The sequence below is a fragment of the Dendrobates tinctorius genome, unplaced genomic scaffold (genome assembly GCF_039654945.1).
Source record: "Dendrobates tinctorius isolate UK_male_01 unplaced genomic scaffold, ASM3965494v1 ptg000159l, whole genome shotgun sequence".
In the NCBI taxonomy this organism is placed as follows: domain Eukaryota; kingdom Metazoa; phylum Chordata; class Amphibia; order Anura; family Dendrobatidae; genus Dendrobates; species Dendrobates tinctorius.
Window position 1 is genome coordinate 18,522,893 of NW_027361826.1, and position 27,507 is coordinate 18,550,399.

At 44.6% G+C, this 27,507-nt stretch overlaps 1 protein-coding gene across 4 annotated transcripts in view; it reads left to right on the plus strand.

The window, feature by feature from the left end:
- Positions 1 to 252: 252 nt before the first annotated feature.
- Positions 253 to 27,507, plus strand: part of TNRC6B (trinucleotide repeat containing adaptor 6B) — a 165,994-nt gene continuing 138,739 nt past the window's right edge. For 2 of the 4 annotated variants that reach the window (XM_073549597.1, XM_073549600.1), the window contains exons 1-3: positions 255 to 351; positions 4,072 to 4,155; positions 8,983 to 9,078. In XM_073549597.1, coding sequence (XP_073405698.1) covers positions 9,044 to 9,078 — 35 coding nt within the window. In that variant the 5' untranslated portion in view covers positions 255 to 351; positions 4,072 to 4,155; positions 8,983 to 9,043. Of the gene's footprint in view, positions 373 to 4,071; positions 4,156 to 8,982; positions 9,171 to 27,507 lie in introns of those variants that run through there. The other 2 variants (XM_073549598.1, XM_073549599.1) reach the window with 2 other exon arrangements.

The following is a 27,507-nucleotide window of genomic DNA, read 5'->3' on the forward strand; positions in this document are numbered from 1 at the left end:
CCTCAGCCTTTGGTTGGCAGCACAGAAGCCTCCAGGAATGACTTCATTCCCGCAGTAACAGTGGAAATCGAGGCTTGACCCGCACACGCTCCTACGTCATGACGCCATCGCGCCAGAGCCACGATCGGAAGGGCGTGCTTCACCCCAGGCCCAATAAGGAGCTCGGGTCACTGGAAGGCGGAGCTTTATGACTGACAGCCAAAACAACCAATCAGACGTTGAAATGTAAAAGCTGCAGTCCAATGACAGCGGCGAAGGGGTGTGTTCGTGTCGAGTCATGTTGTGGTGTTGTTGCCAGAGGGCGGAGCGGGCTGTGGTGCAGTCAGGCAGGGGAGCGCGGAGTTGGCGGAGGTGGGAGTAACCGGGGGACCGGTGAGAGGGAACGACGGGGGAGCGTTGTTGGGGGGTACTATGTTATGGCTGCTCGCAGCTGGTATGTGAGGAGAATGGCCGGCTGTGTGTGAGGCGACGTGCACGAGCGGTGCGCGCGCGGGGCCTACCGCTGTGGCAGAGTGTGCGGTGCATGAACCGTGGCGCTGACATGTAGCGCTGTGGCCACACGGTGCGGCCTCATACCTCCGGTGTGGTGTGAGCGCCTCTCCCCAGGCTGCGGCTGCTCACTGCCGGCCTGCTCTCTCCTCCCCGCTGCTTCAGGGCCCACAGTCCCAGGATTTTTACGTTTTTTATTGCCCTCCCCCCTGTACATTGCACAGCGTCCTGTAATATCGCAGGGTGTGTACAGGTGTCCATGGAGCCTGGGTAGGGCCGGAGGGTGTACCAACATGGCAGACACTGGGGCTTTGTCAAGGGGGGACAGTAATGGGGGTCTGGGAGGACCCCTCCCACTAACAGCTTCTTAATTACTGCTGTTATGAATGACAGCAGCATCTAAGGCCTTTTTCACACATCAGTTTTTTGCCATCAGTCACAATTCGTCATTTTTTGAAAAAACGGATCCAGCAACTGATTCCACTGGATCCGTTTTTTTCTCATAGACTTGTATTAGCGATGGATTGCGACGGATGGGCGTCCATTTCATCTGTCGTTCGACGGATCAGTCAGAATTTATCTGTCCGTTGGACAGAGACAACGGACATAGGAATGTTTTTTGTCTAAGTCGAAAAATCGGACTGTGACGGATCCAGCGCCATCCGTCGTTGGCTATAATGGAAGCCTATGGGCGCAGGATACGTCGCTGTGCGCCAAAAGATGGAGTCCAGTGACGGATTCCATCTTTTAAAACTGAGCTCTCTATCTCTCCAGAATTGTATTCCTTTACATTTCTTACAGCTTCTGCTTTGACGGATCTGTCAAAAAAACGAATCTGGTGCATTAGTTTTTTTGCAATCTGCCCAGTATCCGTTTTTTTTTTACCCTTTGACGGATTGTGACTGATAGCAAAAAACTTGTGTGAAAGAGGCCAAAGACGTTAAAAGTTGTCTCACATCCAGAAATGGGTCAAGTTGCAATGTGTTTCTAAGGATACACAACTTATGCAATTTACCTATTTATTTAATAAAACATTTTTATTTTATTTTTTTTAGTGTTGCCGAGGTTACCGACCACCCTATTGTCCACTCCTGGCAAAAATACAGGCATGGACCTGTGGCACGAGCTGGATCTTTGCATTATAGCCTGCAGGCGCTGCTCTGACCGGCCTCTGAGCTCCAGCACTTACTTTGTGATGCAGACTTGGTGCAAAATGATTCGCAGAACCTGGCCCATCGGCGACATCAGTGATCTGCGGCTGCTGGACGGGAGCAATGAGAATAGTCTACGGCCTCCTGATGTACTCAGCTCTTCTTTTGATTAGCCAGCCTGGTGCAAAGTCACAACACAATAATGACACCGCTCCAGGCCAGCTAATCTAAAGAAGATGTCGGGAGGCAAGAGGTGATTCTCCGGGCACAGATCACTGATACGGCTGCTGGACTGGTTCCTACAGATCAGTTCATTCTACTCTACTGCAAAGAAAAGCTTCCTCTGTTATCTGCTTGGCCGAAATCATAATTGGTACCAGCGGGTCAATCATGCCGCTGATCTGAACTGTCAGGCTATGTGCCCATGTTAGCATTTTTAAACGGTTAGAAAACCGGACTCCTTCCCAGAAACCGCGTGTTTTATTTCCACGCGATTTTTGCACAAAAAGCGTGCGTTTTTTTATGCGTTTTTCCCGCGTGATTTCTGGGAACATTGGAAATGGCAAAAAATGCAGAGCTATGCAGAAATTAATGAGCATGCTGCGTTTTTAGCCGCTAAGCGTTTTCTGAGCGGAAAAAAAACGCATGCATTGGCGCACAAAGCCAAAAATGCATTACATTTAATGGGAAGCTTCTTTTAAGCGTTTCTGCAGCGTCTGATCCGGCTCAAACGCTGCAGAAACGCTTACAAAAACTCAACGTGGGCACACAGCCTAAATATTCAAGAGCATACTCCGAACGGCAGTGACCTCCTGACGAAACTAGCTATGGTTTCAGCTTGAGTGCCAATTGGCACCCGGCTCCTTCAAATTGGAGGTTGCTTGGGCTCATACCTGGGTTTGCTGGGAATTGATGTCAGCCCTGCCTGGCACCAATAGAGATTTGTGGACGCTCCTGTAATACAGGGACATGCACGATGGTGCTGGTCAGACCAATATATGTGGTTCCTCTACTGGGACCTTTTCTGTTATCGTGATATACCCTAAGTGGGCATATGGCAAGTGGCTGTCTGAGGCGCCTCTGTTTATAGTGGCATCATTGTTTTTGACATGCATGCCATGACAGATCTGTTACATACCAAATTCTAATGAAACATTTGTTTTTAATGGATCTGTTCAGGTGTTTTTTCTTACAGCCAGCACAGTGTTTTATTCTGACCGTTTTGTGTCCAGGTTCAGCTTGTACACTGGGAAAAGCTCCCTGCACTAACTGATATCTTTTCATTAGTGGTGAGCGAACGTGCTTAGATAAGGTGTTATCCGAGCATGCCCATGCGCTAACCGAGTGTCTTTGGCGTGCTCAAAATATATGTTTGAGTCCCCGCGCCTTCATGTCTCGCAGCCGATCGACAGCCGCAGCACATGTAGGGATTACCTAACAAACAGTCAATACATGCATGCGTTGCGGCCGTCGAACAGCTATGAAACGTGCAGGTGCGGAGAATCGAATATAGTATTCGAACACGCCTAAGACACTGTTAGCACCTGAGCATGCTCGGATAAATTCTCATTCGAGCATGTTCGATCATCACTACTGTTCATTCTTTTATAGGAGCTCATGACAGCTAGACAGCAGTCGTGTCCTTATGATTGTTTGGGAAATTCTTTACACAATCACTTTGGGCCTATTGTGTTTATAATGCCCAGTAGTCAGAGGGCATCATCTAAGAGCAGCATTAGATTAGCGTATTTTTAGGCTCTCCAAAGCCTTGTGCTCTTTTTAGACCACTTAGTAAAGTATCCAATCTTTTTGCCACAAAAAAACGATAAATTTGGATGTCATCAATATTATCAGATCGTTAGCAGACGAATATAAACTGTGCCTGGAGAGGAACAGTACAGCCCCATCTCACTGTTTTTTGTGCCCGCTGCGGCAGATCAGCTCTTATTTAACTGAATAAGCGACTATCTGCAGCCCATCAGGAAATCACTGAAAAAAAAAAAAGCTTTCGTAAAGGGGTACTCCGGTATAGGCAAGTTACCAGTCACCCAGTGGATAGATTGGGTGGTTCCCACCACTCACGAGAAATGGGATTTGCATTCCCTGTCTTTCCTGGCCTCAAAACCATGGTCGCAAGGCATTAATTAGAGCGGTACCTACGCTGACGTACCTGACATTTCTTTCAAATTGTCAGTCCTAAAGATAAGAGCACTGTGATAAAACCCAAATATGTATCACTGTAGACCCTTATGATGCTTTTAGTTTGGGTTTCCAGGCAGTTGTGCAGTTGGTACAGGATATCTAGTGTATAAGTAGGTTGGTCCTCTTGTGTGTATTGCAGCAGATTTGAGGTCAGCTTCTCAATTCTAGCAGGTCAGAGGCTGGATTCTGTAACAACATTGCTTATCTCTGGTTTTCCTTTTATTCACAGGTCTTTTGTCTCTTACCCTGTGTACTGACTCTACCCAGGATTTGACACCTTGCTGGCTGTTGTCACACACAGAGCTGGTGAAAGGTACGATCACGCTTTCACATCCCACTGGGCGCATCAGCAAAACCATTCAGCCCAACATAGTGTTAACAACGGCAAGGGCTTTTTCTTTTTATAATAAAGAAAGATTTCTAGCAGAGTCTGCTTTTTCTTTTCACTCTGCAACATTTTGTAATTACACCAAAAAGCCTCACTAAAAACATTATGTATTACTATTACGTATTCCCAATGCTAGATGACCACATTAAACGAGGGTCTGGTTACCTGCCCTAGGGAAAACATAATAAGTCAATCTGACATTTTCACATACTGGTGCCATGTCCATGGTTATTTTTTTCATTCATTTTTTTTGTGGTATGGCACTATTCAGATAGATTTTTGGCCATGTCAGAGTCTATGTGCTACTTTTATTTCGCACATAAAAGTGCAGAAAATGGCTAGCCATTGTAGTTTCGTTTTCCCTCTACTTTGAGCCCGTTTCCTATACATGTTACATCTTTAACTGTACAACTAGATATGTATCAGCATCATTTCTGTATTGCAAGTCTTCTGTTTGTGAGAATGTGACTGGTGCTTCTACCCCCCCATCCCCTGCTGGGTTAGATCTTGGGGCTCATTCAGACATCAATTTTTTCACAGAACTTAGTACCTACTATAATTTATGGCACTGCTCAACATCTGTGTATTTTTGGAACGGAGTGGTCCACATAAAATCACGTAGACGTGTCTGATTGTGACCCAAGTCTTGGATCAAACTCACCAATGCAAGTTTATGGGTCCTTGGAAAAAAAATCAGCGAGCACATTGATGCTGTTCCATTTTTCACGGACTGTGTTAGAAGTTTGAGAACTCTCCCTCGTGTTTTGTTTTTTTATTTTCATGCAAGAAAAACTAATGAAACTCTGATAAAGATAATTCTTGGCAAACTCTCATGACTCCGATCAAAGACACTGATGAAACTTGGATCATTTTTTGTGTGAGAAAAATCGGTGACATCTGAATGAGCTCCAAACAGACCACAATGAATGGACTGTCCTCTCATATATATGCCTGTGAGGCTGGAAGTTCGGGTTGGGAGAACTGCTGTCAGACCGTGTACAGACCGGGAAATTCTGCACTCTAATCGTGGCCACACCCCGTCAAAGAGGGTCGTATACGTTCTTTCTGTATTTTGATGTTCTTAGTTAGGGTTGGCTGCAAGGCCCCAAATGGTCTATTTTACTTTTGCCTTTTTAAAAAATAAAATCTAAGCTTTTTTCCGACATTGTCCAATCTGGACCTCCATATAGGAAAATTGCCCCAAAGCTTGTGGGCGGATTAGCTGCAGATTTTTTTCCTTTTAATTTGTTTGCAAAACACCTGTAATGTTCAAAGGATGTAGCAAATAATCTCATCCATGCACTCGTGGTAAAAAAAAAATCTTCAATGGAAATTAACCAGCAATGTCACAAATTCATGAGCATGTGAATTTATGCCACGGATTTCACCCTTTCCAATGCAAACCAGTTCCGTGGCAACATGTGCTGCGCAAAGCATGCTCGTCTGTGCGTGCAGGTAAATAGAGCTGCCCTGGCTAGTTTCCACAGCAGTGTCTTTTGCCCTCACTGGAAAAAAATGTCCTTCATTACCGGTTTCCCAGGACCCTCCACCAGTCAAAGAAGTCATAGACAGGAGGAGGATACAGAACTGTCATTGTATGATAATCATTGCATGTGGTCTGTGATTCCATTCAATGAAGGACAGAATGCAAAACCCAGATGTCAGGACTCATTTTCTAGTTAACAGTGACGTAACCTTTGGATTCACTGGCAGTATAGATCTAGATGTTTGCACCCTTTAGGTTACCAGTACATTCTTCAGTGAATGCCAGGGAGCTGACAGAATGTTAAACTCTTATCCTCAGGTTAGGAACTGTAAAAATAGGCTTTTTCACTGCTGGCATTATATTCATAACACACAGTTTTGCTCAAAAGTTTACATACCCCGGCAGAATTTTTGCTTTTTTGTCCTTTTTTCAAAGAATATGAATGACACCATCACTTTTTCTCCACTCATGGTTAGTGGTTGGTTGAAGCCACCTATTGTCAAACTACTGTGTTTTCTCTTTTAAAATCATAATGACAACCCAAAACATCCAAATAACTCTGATCAAAAGTTCACATACCCCATTTCTTAATACTGTGTATTGCCCCCTCTAACATCAATGACAGCTTGCATATCATCAAAAAAATATGAGAGTTTAAATTCCCTCCAAAGAAAGAAAAATATCAGAAAAATACTAATAATAATTTTGTCGTCTATACAAAAAGTTCACTTTATTAAATATAAAAACAGTTCATCCAATGACAAAACATACAATTACAAAAAATATTATACAGATGTAAGAGGCAGATAATGATGCAACCGTGGTTGTGACATGGAGACATATGTAAACAAGGGACCAGAAACTCCCATGTAAAAATCAATAATTATAATGCTAGCAACAATAAGTGTCATCTATTAAATATTAATGTAAACATAAATAGAAATTTTTTTTAAAATTTTAATAGAGACACACTACCTTAAAAAGAGGGGAGGAAACATCCCAGTATAATCCATTAAGTAGTGTTAGCAAAAAAGATCATGTGTATAAACATCAAGAGTTCCCTTACCCATATTAAAGAAATGTCGCCACGTCACACAAAACACCCCGACGCGCGTTTCGCACCTCGCTTCCTCGGGGGGCGATATAATGATATATCATATGATATATGATGTATTTTCACATCAATGACAGCTTGAAGTCTTTTGTGGTAGTTGTGGATGAGGTTCTCTCTTTTCTCAGATGGTAAAGCTGCCCACTCTTCTTGGCAAAAAGCCTCCAGTTCCTGTAAATTCCTGGGCTGTCTAGCATGAACTGCACGCTTGAGATCTCCCCAGAGTGGCTCAATTGTATTGAGTTCAGGAGACTGAGATGGCCACTCCAGAACCTTCACTTTGTTCTGCTGTAGCCAATGACAGGTCAACTTGGCCTTGTGTTTTGGATCGTTGTCATGTTGAACATCCAAGTACGTCCCATGCGCAGCTTCCGGGCTGATGAGTGGAAATTTGCCTCCAGTATTTGCTGATAATATGCTGCATTCATCTTTCCTTCAACTTTGACCAAGTTTCCTGTGCCTTTGTGGCTCACACATCCCCAGAACATCAGCGATCCAACTCCGTGGTTTACAGTAGGAATAGTGTTCCTTTCATCATAGGCCTTGTTGACCTCTCTCCAAATGTAACGATTATGTTTGTGGCCAAAAAGTTCAATTTTGGTCTCCTCACTCCAAATGACCTTGTTCCAGGAGTTCTGAGGCTTGTCTCTGTGATGTTTTGTGTATTGTAGACAAGATACTTTGTGACATTTGCGCAATAATGGTTTTCTTCTAGCTACACGACCATGCGGCCCATTTTTCTTCAAGTGCCTCCTTATCGTGCATCTTGAAACAGCCACACTGCTAGTTTTCAGAGAGTCCAGTATTTCAGCTGATGTTATTTGTGGGTTTCTCTTTGCATCCCGAACAATTTTCCTGGCAGTTGTGGACAAAATCTTTGTTGGTCTACCTGACCGTGGTTTTGCTTTTACAGAGCCCCTCATTTTCGATTTGTTAATCACAGCTTGAACTTTGCTGACTGGCATTATCAATTCCTTGGATACTTTTTTGTATCCCTTTCCTGTGTTATACAATTCAACTACCTTTGCCCATAGATCCGTTGACAATTCTTTTGCTTTCCCCATGACACAATCCAGAAACATCAGTGGCTGGATGAAAGATGCAAGACTCTGTCTGGATCCCAGAAACTCACTCAGCTTTTATGCACACAATGATTACAAGCAAACAGGTCACAGGTGAGGATGTTACCTTTAGTAGCCAGTCAAACCCATTTGTGTCAACTTGTGTGCATGTTATCAGGCCAAAATCACCAGGGTATACCATCACTGACACACATGCTGCTACGACCCTCTGAAGATGCCTACGCGAAACACGCGTAGGGGATGGCAGTCTGGTGCCAACATTGTGACCGATATGCGAGAGGATCAATCCTGAGTTGGCCATTCCACTTTCTGCCTCTTAAAGGCCTATGCACACTTTACATTATGATCATGAACTTTCTTCCTCCCGGTCATATACTATGCACTTTAGTGTTGTCTTCCGGACCCCGTTTCTTTCTCTGTCCTTCATAATCAGCGTATCCATGTTTGTATCTGTGTATTTAATTATTTTATTGTTGTGTATACCGTGTATATATATATATGTGTGTGTATAAATGATTTTTCTAATTTTACATATCTATGGGCGTTTTCTGTCATAATGGCAGATTTGAGATAGCCGTCACTGACGTTGTCAGATACTGTACACTTTTGAATATTGCTCTGATTTAATTATTTATACAAAATCAGCAGGGTATATGATCTTTTGATCAGGGTCATTTGGATGTTTTGGGTTGTCATTATGAGTTAAAAAGAGAAAACACAGTAGATTGACAATAAATTGCTTCACCCAACCACTAACCATGAGTGGAGAAAAAGTTTTGGTGTTATCATTCATATTCTCTGAAAAAAGGCCAAGAAAGCAAAAATTCTGTTGGGGTATGGCAGTGATCCTGATGGTCATAGGAATAAAACCAGTATACACTACATATTCTGAATGAGCGATGACCCAGAATGTCCGTGCATTTTTCGTTGATATGTATTTAAAGCACAATCTGTGTTGTATTTTGCTTGTAAATATGTGCACAATGTATATGGCCTTTGCATGTAGTTTGGTTGTAACAATTGCACATGATCTACGTACTGATTACAATGCATTCATCTGTTTTTGCTTGCAGGCAATAGCTGCGTGTGATTCTTCACCATTTTGCACACCATTTTTCATTCCCATGCAGACGAATGAGGGAGAAACACTTAAGGAAAGCTGTCCCAAGGTCAGTGCATGGAGCAGTTTGGAGGTTTGCACAAGATAAGGCTTGAAATCTTGTACTGGAGCAATATCGAAACATCGCAGTATATATAAGTTGTAAGCGGTTTCCTTCTCTTCATTTGTGAGACATTCTCGTTTCTTTGAAAAAAAAAAGCATGATTACTTATAAGAGAAGCTGCCTGAAGGACCCCTTACACGTGTGGTTTTTTTTAAACCCACAACGTCAGAGATGGTGCAAATTGATTTGCAGGACCTGGTGTAGTGGCCATAGCTGTATTCTATGGTCGACTGACGGGAGACCTACAAACTTAACTCCTACTTGCCACCATACCTGACTCATCTTTTGATTAGCCAGCTTGGTGCAGCGCCACATGTGCTGGCTTATTAAAAGAAGAGCTGGGGATGCCATCAGGTAAGACAGAGTTCACAGGCCTCCCCTCCATCAACCAAATATCACTGTAGTGGCCACTGGACTGGGTCCGGCTAATCAGTTTGCAACATTTCTTTCTTGAGATTTGATGAACTTTTCCATCATTAAAATGATTGTCCTGTCCAAACCAATAAGTATGCAGTCACTCTTTGTGACTGCAGACTTATGATCCCCCCCAGCGAATGCTCTTAGCCCTGCGCTTATTCGCTGGTTTCTGAGCCAGGGCCCAGAGAGTATGTATGAGTTATACATACTCCTGGGCAGTGGGCGCAGCCTCGCTCTCCCTACACTTGTACGGAGCGAGGCCGTGCCCTGTCTATAGACCTGGCCGACTAGAGGGGGCGGCCTCGCTCCAAGTGTAGGGAGAGAGACGCTGTGCCCACTGGTCGGGAGTATGTATAACTCATACATACCTTCCGTTCCCCAGCTCAGAAACTGGTGAATCCCAGCAGCGCACAGTGCGTGCACTGGGGGGATTTGTAAGTCTGCAGTCACACAGAGTGACTACAGACTTTTTGGATCGGGCACCCCCTTTAAGTTCTCCTTCGTGGCAGTTTTCCTCCAGGCAGCAGACTATCATTGTTGCTTATTGCACCTGGGTGTTTGCAGAATGTGTTACACCAATTATTATTATTTTTTCGTCAATGCAGTTGATCAGCAATAAATAATTGTTTTCATTCATGTCGTCCTGCATTCGCACTGGGCTGTCATTTTTACAATTTATATTAGATGTACAAATAGTTATAATAAGGGTGTATTCCCTCCTGTTATATCCACTGCAGATGACATTGTGTAAATGGTGAAAGTTTTCCTCCTATTTATACTCTTTGCTTTGAAAGGGTGAATTCTGTATAGAAATCCACAGCATGCCCTGGATTTCAATTCCACACACTGTTCAGTAGGCACTGTGGATTTTCTATACAACTTGTAGAAGAGCGTTGAAAACATTTCATCCTCAATGCTACAATTCTATTACGCAAATGATTTTCCACATGCTATATTGGGCTGGAAAATCTGCCGCGCACACTCTCCGTGTTCTGCGCATACACAAATTGTCTGGCTATGCAATTCTTTAGTTGGGGTATATACAAGACAATTAACGGGCCCAGCACTCTTGCAAATTCCCTTATGTAAATAAGACAAGCCTCTGACCTGGTACTGAATGAAGCTCATCCCATGTTCTTCAATATGAATGGCAAGCTGCAGGGCTACTTGTATAATCCCGAATATCCCCATTAATGTCATTTTCATGTTCCCCAAATACGATAAAATTGGTCTAAACATCTTCAGTTAAAGAGAACCTGACAGCTGACACATGCTGACCAAACTACCGGCTGCGTGATTTCAGCCATGTATATTTCACTGAAGCACTGCGGCATTTCAGAAAAATAACTACATGTAAAAGCCACTGGGGAACATGCTGATCTGGTGGCTAGTTCAAGAGGCCGATCCCTGGCAACTTCTTCCTGTCCTTCTCCACTGGTGTGGCAGATCTTTCCCTATTTTTTTTGTATCTGGCGAAACCTGTCACTCAAGGTAAGTTGGGGAGGGGAGAAGTCACAGGGAACCGGCCTCTTTGACTAGTCACCAGAGCAGCATGATCCCTGCCCGGCTTTTAAATATATGGTTTTCTTTGAAACTGCAATGTTTGAGTAAAACATACTTGGCTACAATTATAGTGCCAGTGTCTGTGATACATGCTGCCTGTAGTTGGGGAGCATTTATCAGCTGCTAGGTTCCCTTTAATACAAACCTTCCTCTTACATATTACATTATACCAAAGATTTCCTTAGAGTTTGAGGGTTATTTCCGTCCTGAACGTTTATGGTTTACACACAGGATATGCCATAAGTGGTCTATTTGGGTCCCACCTTGTAACTTTTTTATCCTCTACCTAAAAATGGTCCCTATGTTGTGCCGCCAGTAGAGAGAGGTAGCAATGCATTACAGCTCTCCCTCCTATTCACTTGTATCAATGTTTCAAAAGTTTCTCGATATTTTCAGCCCTCCTATATTAATCAGTGGAGACTCAGTTCTCAGATGCTGTGGATATGCCAGTGTGTCCATGTTTGGGTAAGATGTTGAATATACCGGAGGAGGAATTGATCCACTGTAGCTATATATTGCTTAATGTGCAATAGTCTCCCACTAAAATATTCTGTCACTATGCTGTCAAATCTAATTACATTTAGCTAGACATTTCTCTGATAGATTTCATTTTAGGGCTCGCTCACACTTGCATATAAATCGGATGAGTGCAATCCAATAAAAATTGGATTGTACTCAGACCAATGTTATTCATTAAGGCCGTGCAGATCTGTGTATTTTTTTTCTCAGCTGTATTTGGCATAAGAAAAAAATCTGCTGAGATTTCACTCCAAAATGCCATACGGACCAGCAGTATGGCATCTGATTTTTACAGATACCTTACAATTCTATAATATAGGAAACTGTAAATAGTCCTGTAAAAGACTAATAGCTGCTGAGTAAAGATATCAGATTGCTAGTGTGAGTGTACCCTTAATGTACTCATGGATTTCCCCCTGGGGAAGGAGTGGCGCACTACCTGGACACACTCTAGAAAACAGCAATGTATTGCAAACTTTTAATCTTCCCTGTGGGATAACTTCAAATGCGCCGCAGTGCCCCGTGGGTTAAGCTACAAGTGCGCTACAATGCTCCGGGGGTTAAGCTACGTGTGCGCTGCATTACCCCGAGGGGATAAGCTACGTGTGCGCTGCATTACCCCGAGGGGATAAGCTACGTGTGCGCTACATTACCCCGAGGGGATAAGCTACGTGTGCGCTACATTACCCCGAGGGGATAAGCTACGTGTGCGCTACATTACCCCGATTGGATAAGCTACGTGTGCTCTACAATGCCCCGAGGGGATAAGCTACGTGTGCGCTACAGTGCCCCGAGGGGATAAGCTATATGTGCGCTACAATGCCCCGAGGGGATAAGCTACGTGTGCGCTACAATGCCCCGAGGGGATAAGCTACGTGTGCGCTACAATGCCCCGAGGGGATAAGCTACGTGTGCGCTACATTACCCCGAGGGGATAAGCTACGTGTGCGCTACATTACCCCGAGGGGATAAGCTACGTGTGCTCTACATTACCCCGATTGGATAAGCTACGTGTGCTCTACAATGCCCCGAGGGGATAAGCTACGTGTGCGCTACAGTGCCCCGAGGGGATAAGCTACGTGTGCGCTACAATGCCCCGAGGGGATAAGCTACGTGTGCGCTACAATGCCCCGAGGGGATAAGCTACGTGTGCGCTACAATGCCCCGAGGGGATAAGCTACGTGTGCGCTACAATGCCCCGAGGGGATAAGCTACGTGTGCGCTACATTACCCCGAGGGGATAAGCTACGTGTGCGCTACATTACCCCGAGGGGATAAGCTACGTGTGCGCTAAATTACCCCGAGGGGATAAGCTACGTGTGCGCTACAATGCCCCGAGGGGATAAGCTACGTGTGCGCTACAATGCCCCGAGGGGATAAGCTACGTGTGCTCTGCAATGCCCCGAGGGGATAAGCTACGTGTACGCTACAATGCCCCGAGGAGATAAGCTACGTGTGCGCTACAATGCCCCGAGGGGATAAGCTACGTGTGCGCTACAATGCCCCGAGGGGATAAGCTACGTGTGCGCTACAATTCCCCCGGGGGGTTAAGCTACGTGTGCGCTACATTACCCCGAGGGGATAAGCTACGTGTGCTCTACAATGCCCCGAGGGGATAAGCTACGTGTGCTCTACAATGCCCCGAGGGGATAAGCTACGTGTGCTCTACAATGCCCCGAGGGGATAAGCTACGTGTGCTCTACAATGCCCCGAGGGGATAACTACGTGTGCGCTACAATGCCCTGAGGGTTAAGCTACGTGTGCGCCACATTGCCCCGGGGGTTAAGCTACGTGTGCGCCACAATACCCCGGGGGTTAAGCTACATTTGCGCTACAGTGCCCCAGGGGTTAAGCTTCGTGTGTGCTACAGTGCTCCGGGGGTTACGCTGCAAGTGCGCTACAATGTCCCGGGGCTTAAGCTACATGTGCTGTAAAATTCATCGGGGGTTAAGCTATGTGTGCGCTACAATTCCCCCGGGGGTTAAGCTACGAGTGCTCTACAATGCCCCGGGGGTTAAGCTACGGGTGTGCTACAATGCTCCGGGGGTTAAGCTACGGGTGTGCTACAATGCTCCGGGGGTTAATCTACAGTACAAGTGCGCTACAATGACCTGGGGGGTTAAGCTGTGAGTACACTATAGTGCATCAAGGGTTAAGCTACGAATGTTCTACAATGCCCCGGGGGGTTAAGCTGTGAGTGTGATACAGTGCATCTGGGGTTAAGCTACGGGTGTGCCACAATGCCCCGGGGATTAAACTACGAATGCGTCGCAATGCCCCAAGCTACGAGTGCGCTACAAAAATTCCCCCGGGGTTCAACTACGATTGCGCTGCAATGCCCCAAGCTACATGTGCGCTACAGTGCCCTGGGGCTTAAGCTACTAGTGCGCTGCAATGCCCTGGGGGGGTTAACCCCTTCATGACCAAGCCTATTTTGACCTTAATGACCAGGCCATTTTTTGCAATTCTGACCAGTGTCCCTTTATGAGGTAATAACTCAGGAACGCTTCAACGGATCCTAGCGATTCTGAGTTTGTTTTTTCATTACATATTGGGCTTCATGTTAGTGGTGAATTTAGGCCAATATTTTTTGCGTTTATTTGTGAAAAAATCAGAAATTTGGCGAAAATTTTGAAAATTTCGCAATTTTCAAATTTTGAATTTTTATTCTGTTAAACCAGAGAGTTATGTGACACAAAATAGTTACTAAATAACATTTCCCACATGTCTACTTTACATCAGCACAATTTTGGAAGCAACATTTTTTTTTTGTTAGGAAGTTATAAGGGTTAAAAGTTGACCAGCGAGTTCTCATTTTTACAACAAAATTTACAAAACCATTTTTTTAGGGACCACCTCACATTTGAAGTCACTTTGAGGGGTCTATATGGCAGAAAATACCCAAAAGTGACACCATTCTAAAAACTGCACCCCTCAAGGTGCTCAAAACTACATTCAAGAAGATTATTAACCCTTCAGGTGCTTCACAGGGACTAAAGCAACGTGGAAGGAAAAAATGGACATTTTAATTTTTCCAACAAAAATTTTCTTTTATCATTAATTTTTTTCATTTTCACATCGGCAAAAGGATAAAATGGATCCTGAAATTTGTTGGGCAATTTCTCCTGAGTACACCGATACCTCATATGTGGTCATAAACCACTGTTTGGGCGCACCGCAGGGCTCGGAAGGGAAGGAGCACCATTTGACTTTTTGAATGGAAAATATGCTGGAATATTTAGCGCTTGCCATGTCGCGTTTGGAGAGTCCCTGTGTGCGTAAACATTGGAGCTTCCCCACAAGTGACCCCATTTTGGAAACTAGACCCTCCAAGGAACTTATCTAGATGCATAGAGATCACTTTGAACCCCCAGGTGCATCACAAATTGATCCGTAAAAAAAAAAAAGTTTTTTTTTTTTCACACACAATTTTTTTTTAGCCTCAGTTTTTTAATTTACACATGGGCAACAGGATAAATTGGATCCTAAAATTTTTGGGGCAATTTCTCCTGAGTACACCAATATCTCATGTGTGGTGTAATGACCACTGTGTCCACTAGGGGGCGCTGTATGGATGTCCCAGGAGAGTGGATGAATGGCAAGATACTGAATGACCGTTATGTATCTCAAGGTGGGTGGCCTTGAGATGGAGATTTGTGTGTGTTAATCAGCAGTGATACTGCTGAGGTGCTGGTTCAATGTGTCAGGGACTAGTTACCTACAAACCCACCCAGGGGGAGTGTTTAATAACGCTATTGTAAAGTGTATATGTGTGTGTGAAGGACCTGTGATGAGGTCATAGACATTTGACCCGGTGGGCGTCGCTACGGACCATATAGGGTGGCCAGGGTAGGTCACATGGGGAAAATGCTGGAACCTCGTTGATCCGTTGTGGAAGGTCCCGTCTGAGTGAGATGGGGCTGCCTTTTGACAGCAAGTGAACGCTGTGTTAATGGCTGCACGTGCCTGGGAGTTCCCTGGAGGGAATGGACGTCTGCAGTATGCTAAAGGAACCATGAGTGACCCTGACGTGGGTGAGATACACAGGCTTTCTAGCCTCAGTTTAACCTGTGTGACCACAGGGATTACAGAGCTGAACTCTGTCATGGACGTTTTTGCTGCGGTGTACAGTACCATAATATCCTATGGATATTAAAAACCGCAGTGCAGACGGTGCGGATTTTTCCGTGCGGGTTTCCTGCGGTTTCAAAACCGCAGAAAGAATTGACATGTCAATTCTTTCTGTGGATTCCGCTGCGGTTTGCCATCTCCTCCATTGAGGAGATGAAAAACCGCAGGCCAATCTGCAGGTAAAACCGCAGGTCTTTTGACCTGTAGATTTACCTGCAGATTTTACAAAATCCGCGTGGCCAAATCCGCACCCCATTCCGCAGCGTGTGCACGTACCCTCAAAGTGCTCACTACACATCTAGATAAGTTCCTTAAGGTGCTTCACAGAAGTTTATAAAGCAGAGTCGTGAAAATAAAAAATATTTTTTTTTTTCCTCAAAAAATTATTTTTTAGTCCGCAATTTTTTATTTTCACAAGGGTAACAGGATAAATTATTACCCCTAAAGTTGTCCAGTTTGTCCTGAGTACGCTGGTACCCAATATGTGGGGGGGACCACTGTTTGGGCACACGTCGGGGCTTGGAAGGGAAGTAGTGAGGTTTTGAAATGCCGAGTTGATGGTATGGTCTGCGGGCGTCATGTTGCCTTTGCTGAGCCCCTGATGTGACTAAACTGTGGAAACCACCCACAAGTGACCCCATTTTGGAAACTAGACCCCCAAAGGAACATATCTAGATGTGTGGTGAGCAAATTGAACCCCCAAGTGCTTCACAGAAGTTTATAACGCAGAGCCGTGAAAATAAAAAATCATTTTTTTCCTCCAAAAAATGATTTTTAGCCTGCAATTTTTTTTCCATAAGGGTAACAGGATAAATTGGACCCCAAAAGTTGTTGTTCAATTTGTCCTGTGTATGCTGATACCCCATATGTGGGGGGGAACCATTGTTTGAGCACACGTCAGGGCTCGGAATGGAAGTAGTGACATTTTGAAATGCAGACTTTGATGGAATGGTCTGCGGTCGTCACGTTTGCAGAGCCCCTGATGTGCCTAAACAGTAGAAACCCCACACAAGTGACCTCATTTTGGAAACTAGACCTTCCAAGGAACTTACCTAGATGTCTGGTGAGCACTTTGAACCCCCAAGTGCTTCACAGAAGTTTATAACGCAGAGACGTGAAAATAAAAAAAACATTTTTTTCCGCAAAAATATTTTTTTAGCCCCCAATTTTTTATTTTCTCAAGGGTAACAGGAGAAATTAGACCCCCAAAGTTGTTGTGCAATTTGTCCTGAGTGCGCTGATACCCCATATATTGGGGTAAACCACTGTTTGGGCACACATCGGGGCTTGGAAGGGAGGGAGCACCGTTTGACTTTTTGAACGCAAAATTGGCTAGAATCAGTGTTGGCACCATGTCGCGTTTGGAGACCCCGATGTGCCTAAACAGTGGAAACCCCTCAATTCTAACCCCAACACACCCCTAACCACAACCCTAACTCCAACACACCCCCAACCCTAATCACAACCCTAACTATAACCCTAACCACAAGCCTAGCCCTAATCTTTACCCTTATTCCAACCCTAGCCCTTATTCCAACCCTAGCCCTTATTCCAACCCTAGCCCTTATTCCAACCCTAGCCCTTATTCCAACCCTAGCCTGTTATGATTGAGTCACCGTAGGAGGCAAAAACAGAAATGCTAGCTAAGTCCAGAAAACCAGAGAAGTTGGCAGCTATCGGATTGCAGGCCCCTGAACCTATCAACACAACTAGCAGTAGCCGTGGGGGGTTCCTACGATGCCCTAAACCCCTCGATCACAGCCGGAGAATTAAATAGGCCTAAAGAAAGAAAGGGGAAATCTAAACTGCCCCAGAGCAGACCCCAAAGCAATAGGCAGCCCCCAACATATAATGACGGTGAAGCAAGATGAAAATACTAACACAGACAGAAAGATAGACTGAGCAAAGAGGGGCCCAAGCTAACTAAATAGAAAAGGACAGGAAGGCTGCTGTCTGCAATCCGTAAAAATCCCTATGAAAATCAGAGCCAACAGACTGACAGTGAAAAAGGCCCTGAAGACGCTAGGCTTCAAAAAAGCTGTGTCAGTACTCAGGAATATACTGAAGACAGAGCTACAGGCAAAAGGAGATTCAGCTCACCCCAGCAGGGAATGGCAGAATACTGAAAAGCAAGGAAAACAAAAAACAAAGCTAACAGGCAAAACAGAAACTTAGCTTTAGAGGAGCAGGAATCAGACTGGTGTCCTAGAAGTCCACAGAGAAATCACCCGCAGGGCAGAAGGGCGTCAGCAGCCTTATATCCAGTCCGTGACTCCACTCAGCCAGTCATCCTCATTAGACTCAGGTGCCTGATAATCAGGCTCATTACCTTCCTCCACCAGAATAGGGAGTTCACCAGACCCCAGTGACGAAGGGGAAAATGAACTCACAACCCTAGCCCTTATTCCAACCCTAGCCCTTATTCCAACCCTAGCCCTTATTCCAACCCTAGCCCTTATTCCAACCCTAGCCCTTATTCCAACCCTAGCCCTTATTCCAACCCTAGCCCTTATTCCAACCCTAGCCCTTATTCCAACCCTAGCCCTTATTCCAACCCTAGCCCTTATTCCAACCCTAGCCCTTATTCCAACCCTAGCCCTTATTCCAACCCTAGCCCTTATTCCAACCCTAGCCCTTATTCCAACCCTAGCCCTTATTCCAACCCTAGCCCTTATTCCAACCCTAGCCCTTATTCCAACCCTAGCCCTTATTCCAACCCTAGCCCTTATTCCAACCCTAGCCCTTATTCCAACCCTAGCCCTTATTCCAACCCTAGCCCTTATTCCAACCCTAGCCCTTATTCCAACCCTAGCCCTTATTCCAACCCTAGCCCTTATTCCAACCCTAGCCCTTATTCCAACCCTAGCCCTTATTCCAACCCTAGCCCTTATTCCAACCCTAGCCCTTATTCCAACCCTAGCCCTTATTCCAACCCTAGCCCTTATTCCAACCCTAGCCCTTATTCCAACCCTAGCCCTTATTCCAACCCTAGCCCTTATTCCAACCCTAGCCCTTATTCCAACCCTAGCCCTTATTCCAACCCTAGCCCTTATTCCAACCCTAGCCCTTATTCCAACCCTAGCCCTTATTCCAACCCTAGCCCTTATTCCAACCCTAGCCCTTATTCCAACCCTAGCCCTTATTCCAACCCTAGCCCTTATTCCAACCCTAGCCCTTATTCCAACCCTAGCCCTTATTCCAACCCTAGCCCTTATTCCAACCCTAGCCCTTATTCCAACCCTAGCCCTTATTCCAACCCTAGCCCTTATTCCAACCCTAGCCCTTATTCCAACCCTAGCCCTTATTCCAACCCTAGCCCTTATTCCAACCCTAGCCCTTATTCCAACCCTAGCCCTTATTCCAACCCTAGCCCTTATTCCAACCCTAGCCCTTATTCCAACCCTAGCCCTTATTCCAACCCTAGCCCTTATTCCAACCCTAGCCCTTATTCCAACCCTAGCCCTTATTCCAACCCTAGCCCTTATTCCAACCCTAGCCCTTATTCCAACCCTAGCCCTTATTCCAACCCTAGCCCTTATTCCAACCCTAGCCCTTATTCCAACCCTAGCCCTTATTCCAACCCTAGCCCTTATTCCAACCCTAGCCCTTATTCCAACCCTAGCCCTTATTCCAACCCTAGCCCTTATTCCAACCCTAGCCCTTATTCCAACCCTAGCCCTTATTCCAACCCTAGCCCTTATTCCAACCCTAGCCCTTATTCCAACCCTAGCCCTTATTCCAACCCTAGCCCTTATTCCAACCCTAGCCCTTATTCCAACCCTAGCCCTTATTCCAACCCTAGCCCTTATTCCAACCCTAGCCCTTATTCCAACCCTAGCCCTTATTCCAACCCTAGCCCTTATTCCAACCCTAGCCCTTATTCCAACCCTAGCCCTTATTCCAACCCTAGCCCTTATTCCAACCCTAGCCCTTATTCCAACCCTAGCCCTTATTCTAGCCCTTATTCCAACCCTAGCCCTTATTCTAGCCCTTATTCCAACCCTAGCCCTTATTCTAGCCCTTATTCCAACCCTAGCCCTTATTCTAGCCCTTATTCCAACCCTAGCCCTTATTCCAACCCTAGCCCTTATTCCAACCCTAGCCCTTATTCCAACCCTAGCCCTTATTCCAACCCTAGCCCTTATTCCAACCCTAGCCCTTATTCCAACCCTAGCCCTTATTCCAACCCTAGCCCTTATTCCAACCCTAGCCCTTATTCCAACCCTAGCCCTTATTCCAACCCTAGCCCTTATTCCAACCCTAGCCCTTATTCCAACCCTAGCCCTTATTCCAACCCTAGCCCTTATTCCAACCCTAGCCCTTATTCCAACCCTAGCCCTTATTCCAACCCTAGCCCTTATTCCAACCCTAGCCCTTATTCCAACCCTAGCCCTTATTCCAACCCTAGCCCTTATTCCAACCCTAGCCCTTATTCCAACCCTAGCCCTTATTCCAACCCTAGCCCTTATTCCAACCCTAGCCCTTATTCCAACCCTAGCCCTTATTCCAACCCTAGCCCTTATTCCAACCCTAGCCCTTATTCCAACCCTAGCCCTTATTCCAACCCTAGCCCTTATTCCAACCCTAGCGCTAACCCTAATGGAAAAATAGAAATGTTTTCTTTATTTTATTATATGTGCCTACCTATGGGGGTGATAGAGGGGGGGTTTTATTTACTTTTCATTTCATTTTGTTCACTGTGAGAGTGATCAAAATGAATGAATCGAATCTGCAGCCGGCAGATTCGGGCGGGCGCACTGCGCATGCGCCCGCCATTTTCCAAGATGGCGGCGCCCATGATCCGGGACACCGGGAGCAACAGCGGCACCAGGGGGTGGGAGGGGGGGTGATCGGACTGCGGGGGGAGCTAATGATGACAGCGGCTGCGGCACATCGTAGCTGTCATTCAGTGGCGGGGGCCGATCGCCCCCGCCAGCCTGTGTGTGGGGGGTCACATTACTGTCTCCAGCCATGTCCAATGCTACTGCGGCATCGGCCATGACAGGATTGTAATATTTCATCAATTTTCATTGATGAAATATTACTATCGCTCTGATTGACTGTTAAAAGTGAAACAGCCAATCAGAGCGATCGTAGCCACGTGGGGGCGAAGCCACGCCCCCTGTGGTGAAGAACAAAGCCCCCTGTATCTGCAGGTCGGGTGACCTTTTAGTGACCCCGGTCACCCGACCCACAGGGGGGGGCTTTAAAGTCATGACGCCACATAGGCGTCACTGGTCATAATGGCACAGGTTTTCATGACGCCTATGTGGCGTCATTGGTCGTGAAGGGGTTAAGCTACGGGTGCGCTACAGTGCCTCGGGGGTTAAGCTACGTCACACTGCCCGGGGGCTACGTTGCGAGTGTGTCACACTGCCTGAGGGATAAGTTACGAGTGCGCCACACTGCCCCAGGGGAGTCCACGAGAGCGATGCATTTCTTCACTGAGTTATAAGAAGTTTGTCCACATTATGGTGTGGACAAAATTTGGAAGTTACTGTGGGATGTATAGACGTCATAAAGGGCGCTTGCTTATCAGTTTGTGTATTTGCCCGACAGACTTAATGTATTCTGAAACAACATTTAATAAATTCCACCAAATGCAGATTTTTATGGCTTTTTTGATCAACTTGAACTTGTTTTATTGCCTGTTCATGTTTTATCACGCGTTGGGTTGCAAAGGTGAACTCCTTGGTTTTGCTCATCAGCGCTCGTGCATTGGACGTTCTGATCAGAAGCAAGAGAGTGATATCTAGAAAACCCTGCAAACTGGTGACAGAAGGTAAATTACTTATTGTCACCATTCTGCAGCCCAAATATGTACTGAGATTATGTGAAAAGCCCGGACAACCCCTTTAACCAGCGGTAAACCCCAAATCTTGACTCTTGTTCCAAACATGACATTTTCTCTCTTCGCTTTTTATCCTTTGGCGGGATAAATGGTCTCGAGTGCCACAATGATTGTGGGTTAAATCCTCTCTCTGCAGAACATGTGACTCTTTGTATTTTGTAATTAGCAACCTTCCTGGGAGCATCGGGCATTTCCCATCCCTGGCAGATTGGAGGGTGCTCAGGCGTGTAATCTTGTTTGGCTGACATGATATTTTTGAGCTACTTGAACATGTTCTTCACAGGCTTAACCCATGTAATGTCAGAATTAATGTGCAGTCTTATGTAATGTGGTAAGCCGGATTGCTTTCTATGTGTGGGAAAAGTCCTCAGTTGTTCATGTCAATTTCTTTATTGCAAAGCAATGGCTTCAGCATCAAGACATCGTGTTTCCCAGCATGTGGACTTGAGGCTTAGGCATGTTATAGTAGCCAGTGGGGACAAAGGTGTAACAAAACAATGCATAATCTACATCAGAAAGTTATATGTAGACCCCCCCCCCCATCTGTTTGCCCCTAGGAGCAAGAACACAGAACCCCTTTTGATGGTTTTCAGATGTCAAGTAATATAGTCATCTGACCATGTAATGCAGCAGTGTCCAGCTGTTCGCAGCCTTCACTGCCAAAATTAGCATTTTGTTGGGGATGACGGGTGCTGGAGTAGTAAGGTAATCCTGGTGTTCAAATATACAGAACTTTATTCCCTCCCCTCCGTATTGGATCATATATCTGTCCACGGCCACACTATTAGATCATGTGGTATTTTAGACACTCACTTTTCTCAGTGATTTCCCTAGTGACTGATTTCCATGCATACCCTACACATGCCGTTGTGTTTTAAATAGATGATACACCCTATGTGCGCTTTCCATTTTTGTTTTTTCCATGCATACCCTAGTAACACTTATCGTCACTCAGCCAAGGGCCACGCTATTTCTTTATATCCTTTAGGGCTCATTCATTGAGATTACATTGTGTCCGCATGCACCACGCTCAGACCAATTATAGCCAGTGTCTTACAGCACGTGGCCCATTTTCTACTTGGAATAATGGTCCTCGTGGGAAAAATTGCAGCATTCACTTTTGTGGTCCAGTATACAGACCAGACTAATGCATGTCATGTAATAGCAGCTCTGGCACCTATCCACAATACAGACATACATATGAAGCCCGTCACGTCTGAATTTGTGGTCAAGACTGGCTCGTTTTTCGATACAGCCACCTCAACCTGGCCTTAAAGTGTTCTCCTTTTTTTTTGTTTTTATTAGAAAACTTAAAGGTGATTTCTCATCTTCAAGATCATATGTAGTAAGTGTAATAATAATAATAGCAAATGCCTCCATTTAGAAATGTAGTATAGTTTTCTGATTTGCGATTCCTCATGTGCAGGCATTGCAGGACCTTAGGTATCCGTGGTTTTAACCAATAGCAACTAGCTAACTGTCACTATATCAGTGGTTGTAACCATGGATACCTATGGTCCTGCACATGAGGAAAGAGACGTAGTGAATCAGAAAAACTGTAATACATTTCTTATTGGAGGGATTTGCTAATATTATTACACCTTCTACATATTGGGATAATATCCTGGAGAAGGGAATACCCCTTTAAAGGACAGTTATTTTTGTTGCTGTTGTTTTTTAACCTCCATCATTCCAGTATGTCTCCGCCGCTTCCCCAATCTGTTTTGTTTGCCTGTAGCAATGAGGCCCATGTTGACAGTGCTGCAGCCAAATGCTGAACCCAGTGATTGGCTGCAGTGCTGTTGACATGTTGTCACCGCTACAGCCAAACAACACAGACTGGGACAGCGGTGGAGACTTGCTCGTTATTTTAGTGATTTTTTTTTTTTTTAAATATGGGGCATAAAAAAGGTAGCAAAAATCCAAAAGTAAAAATATAATATGTAGTCCCTTATGTGCAAGTATGGACAGAACATACATACTTCACACGGATGTTGCCCTCTCTGATTTGTTGATCCTGGCTCTTACACAGGTAGATGGCCATAATAAGAGCTGATCAGCACTAGTTTAAGTGCATTCATAGGTTTTAATTATCAGGCCTTTCTTCACATCCCTGTGTTGTGGTATTTTTTATGTCATTGTAGGAGACCGAAATGATCGCTTGTGTGACCTCTGGGCGCCGTTGTTCATACGAATGATTGTTCAGGCGATCATCGCCTCTTGTAAAAGGCCCGGAGCACTGTAGTGAGAAGCTCATTAGAAGCTGAGCAATACAGCTGTTGTCAAAGGGTATAAGGAACAGGAACTATAGAAATATTACAAATTGTGTGTTAGGGTAATATTGCATATTGAATATTTCTATGTAATCCCTCATCTGTCCATCAATCACGTGACCGCTGCAGCCAGTGTCGCTTGCGTGTATAGCATGTGACCACTGAGGCCATCACTGATCGATCAGCGAAGATCATCTTGCTTTTTTTTTTTTTTTTTTTTCCTCATTTGAGAAAATAAGGCTGGGTCGACTTTTGCATCAAAACTTTTCGATCATTTTTACAGAAGGAAGAGCGCAACATTCTGTATTGTTTTCTCTTTTTCTGTTAAAATGATTGCCTTCCAACTAAAAGCCCAAGTGACCCCATTATAGTGACTAGAGGCCATCTGATGCTGTTTGTCATAGGACAGGTGCCTTTTTTGCCGGAGTTCCAATGACAGAAGCATCAGTGTGAACCCGGCCGGATGCCATCAGTGCATTATACTGTTAAGTCCAATATGCTGGATCCAAATCCTCCATTCCATCCAAGTAAGAGTATGTTCTCACATGCCGTAACTATCTGCAGATCTATATGAATTTGTGATTTGCATATATAATCTGCATATATTGTCCTATAAATCTGAGGCTTACCTTTGAGCAGTACCTCTATGTGTGAACATGGCCTTAGTTTTTTTTTTTTTTGCTTGATCTGTCCATGTATACAATGTACAATAGGTGATACTGCATTTTTTACCCGAAATGCACCTTTTTACATTGTGACTTTTTTTTTTTTTTGTGTTTTTTTTTTTTTTAAGAAGTGAAGCCTGAGGCATGCTCATTTTGTTCTCAGGCTAGCTGGAAATAATGGGTTGTGTATTCACGTATATACCATTGTAATTGGGATCTGAGTGAACCATGCACTATGCGTGTGTAATGGCGGTTGACACAGACTTCAGTGTGCCGTATACATCGGGCAATGGTCCTGATGTATACCTATGGCAAAAGAAAAAGTGATAGGAGGACGGGGAGTAAGATCACAACAAACGGTTTGTTTCTCACGGTACTTGGAGTTTTACAAGCTGTTATTCTAAGAAATATAATAATTGTGCCATGTGTTATCATATTTTACAATAAGGCTTTGTTGGCATTGGAGCAATGGCAATGTTAATTACATTTGCCATGACCGGTGCGTCACAGATTGCACCCTGGCAGCGTGTAACTCCCGGCACAATCCGCTGCACATCCGATCCTTGTTCATAACCTTCCAGGTAAGACTAGCACAGACTGACCCGCCTGTGAGTGTGATGGTGTAGTGCGCCAAGCTTATTAAGGACCCTTAACATGCCGTAGCTTTTTGAACCACTGATAAACGATTGATGGTATTTGATGTCTGTACCAATGTTACCATATGTAATGGTCATTATCATCAGTCGGACTTTTGCTGCCATCTTTGTCTGATTGCAGTCCTAGCCTGTGCCATATGCAAAGTAGCATGACCAAGTAGAAAAAGTCACTTCTGATAACAGTAATTCAGGCCAGGGTTTCACGCCATTATATTGTACCTTATGTGGGACATTTTATCATTGTGTTTGTGCCAAAATTTTTGTGAAGATTGTGTTGTCAGAAATGCCCAAGCCAAATTTAATGTATTTACCCCTTTATTACTAACATTCAACATTGAGGAGTGTAGTGCGATGCTCACAAAGCTGCACAGGCGTGACCTGCGCCAAATATGTCACTAAGGTACAACGTTTGATCTAGATGGCGCGGTGGATAAAGTATGTGCACTAAAGATTTGATGCAAGTTACAACATTTTTTTTGCAAGCAAGAAAAACATTGCAAACATTTTTTTTAGTATAAATCTTTACAGCATGTGTTGATAGACGACATGTTCTATATTGTCAATAACATCAACATCGTTCACTTTTGTTAAGCTATAAAATATTTGATTAATACAAGTTTTTCTAGAGCGAAGAACTTGGATATTCAACAAAATCTGTAGGTGTTCTGTATAAAGGTCCCAAGACATCCAGGTCTGTATACATTTGTCCACAGAAGTCTTAAGCCTAGCTGTCAGATGTTCCATCAAGCGAATGTCCTTTATTTGTGTATATAAGTCCAATGTGGGGGCAGATTTTTTTTTTTTCCCCAAAACAAGGAAATGAAACATTTTGCTGTAGTCAAAAGTTGAATGAAAGGTCTGGCTCTAGGTTTATCCAAGTCCCTCGGGATCACAGTAAATATGTGATGGGGTTTAGAGGAATGTGTTTATCTAGTACATTTCTTACAAGACTCTCAACCTCCTTCCAGAAGTTTAAGATATCAGTAGGCAACTCCAAAATCTGTGGTAGAGGGAGCCCCTTCCTGAATTAAATCTCCAGCATGTATCTGGTATTGCAGACTTACACTTGTGTAAAAGCTCAGGAGTTTGGTACCAGGTCATGAGTATTTTAATTTGAGTTTTCGTTGTAAAACGTATTAATAGACCTAAATAACTCCTAGACCATATCACCTGCCACAGATGCAATGGTATCTCTCTCCCCACCCAGCCCTCCTGCCTCCGCATATACGGATGTTTATGATTGGGTTATAATAAAGTTTATAAATAGCAGATATTAGTCCTTTGGTAGAAGAGCCTCTAGAGCACAAATAGCAAATTTGCCCGTTACGTTGTCACTACCCCTCTTTCCCACGGGCATTGCACCTTCAACTGTATCGATATCCTGGATGTCAATACTTAAGGAGCAATTACGGAAGAGGGGGTCTGTCAGCTGACATTCCCTCCTCCATCAGTCTCCCTTTGCGTGTGAAGTCTCAGCTTGGTGGGAGCAATGATGCCACTATTTCTCTCCCGCTGTGTCAAGCAGTGAAGAGCTGCAAAGGCCGGAGCAACGGGGGACCGGGATAGATTTTTTTTTTTATGTAGGGCCCATTATACTGCATGGACGACTGTGATACCCATTATACTGTATGGGAGACTATGTGGGGTCCATTATACTGTATGGGTGACTATGTGGTGCCCATTATACTGTAGGGGGACTGTGTGGTGCCCATTATACTCTACGGGGGACTATGTAGGGCCCATTATACTGTATGGGGGACTATGTGGTGCCCATTATACTGTATGGGAGACTGTGGTGCCCATTATACTGTATGGGAGACTGTGGGGCCCATTATACTGTATGGGAGACACTGTGGGGCCCATTATACTGTATGGGAGACTATGTGGGGCCCATTATACTGTATGGGAGACTATGTGGTGCCCATTATACTGTACGAGTGGACTATATGGGGCCCATTATACTGTACGGTGGACTATATGGGGCCCATTATACTGTATGGAGGACTATGTGGGGGCCCTTTCTGTAAGGAATGATGAGGAAAAACTTCATCAATTGTAGACCTGTTTTTAAAAAATATGAAGACTGGCTCACAACTTTAAAAACGTAGACAATTTTGATCCTCTTTCTATTTGAGTTTGTCATAGACGGAATAAAGGTATTCAAACTGAGAGGGGCTTGGAGAACCAATCAATTTCACAGCTGTGAAAAAATATGCTGATAGAAGTAATTTATGTGAATGGCGTAGTTTGTTAAATGTTTTGGGTTTCCCTGTAAAGTGGGTTGACTATATCTCGAAAGC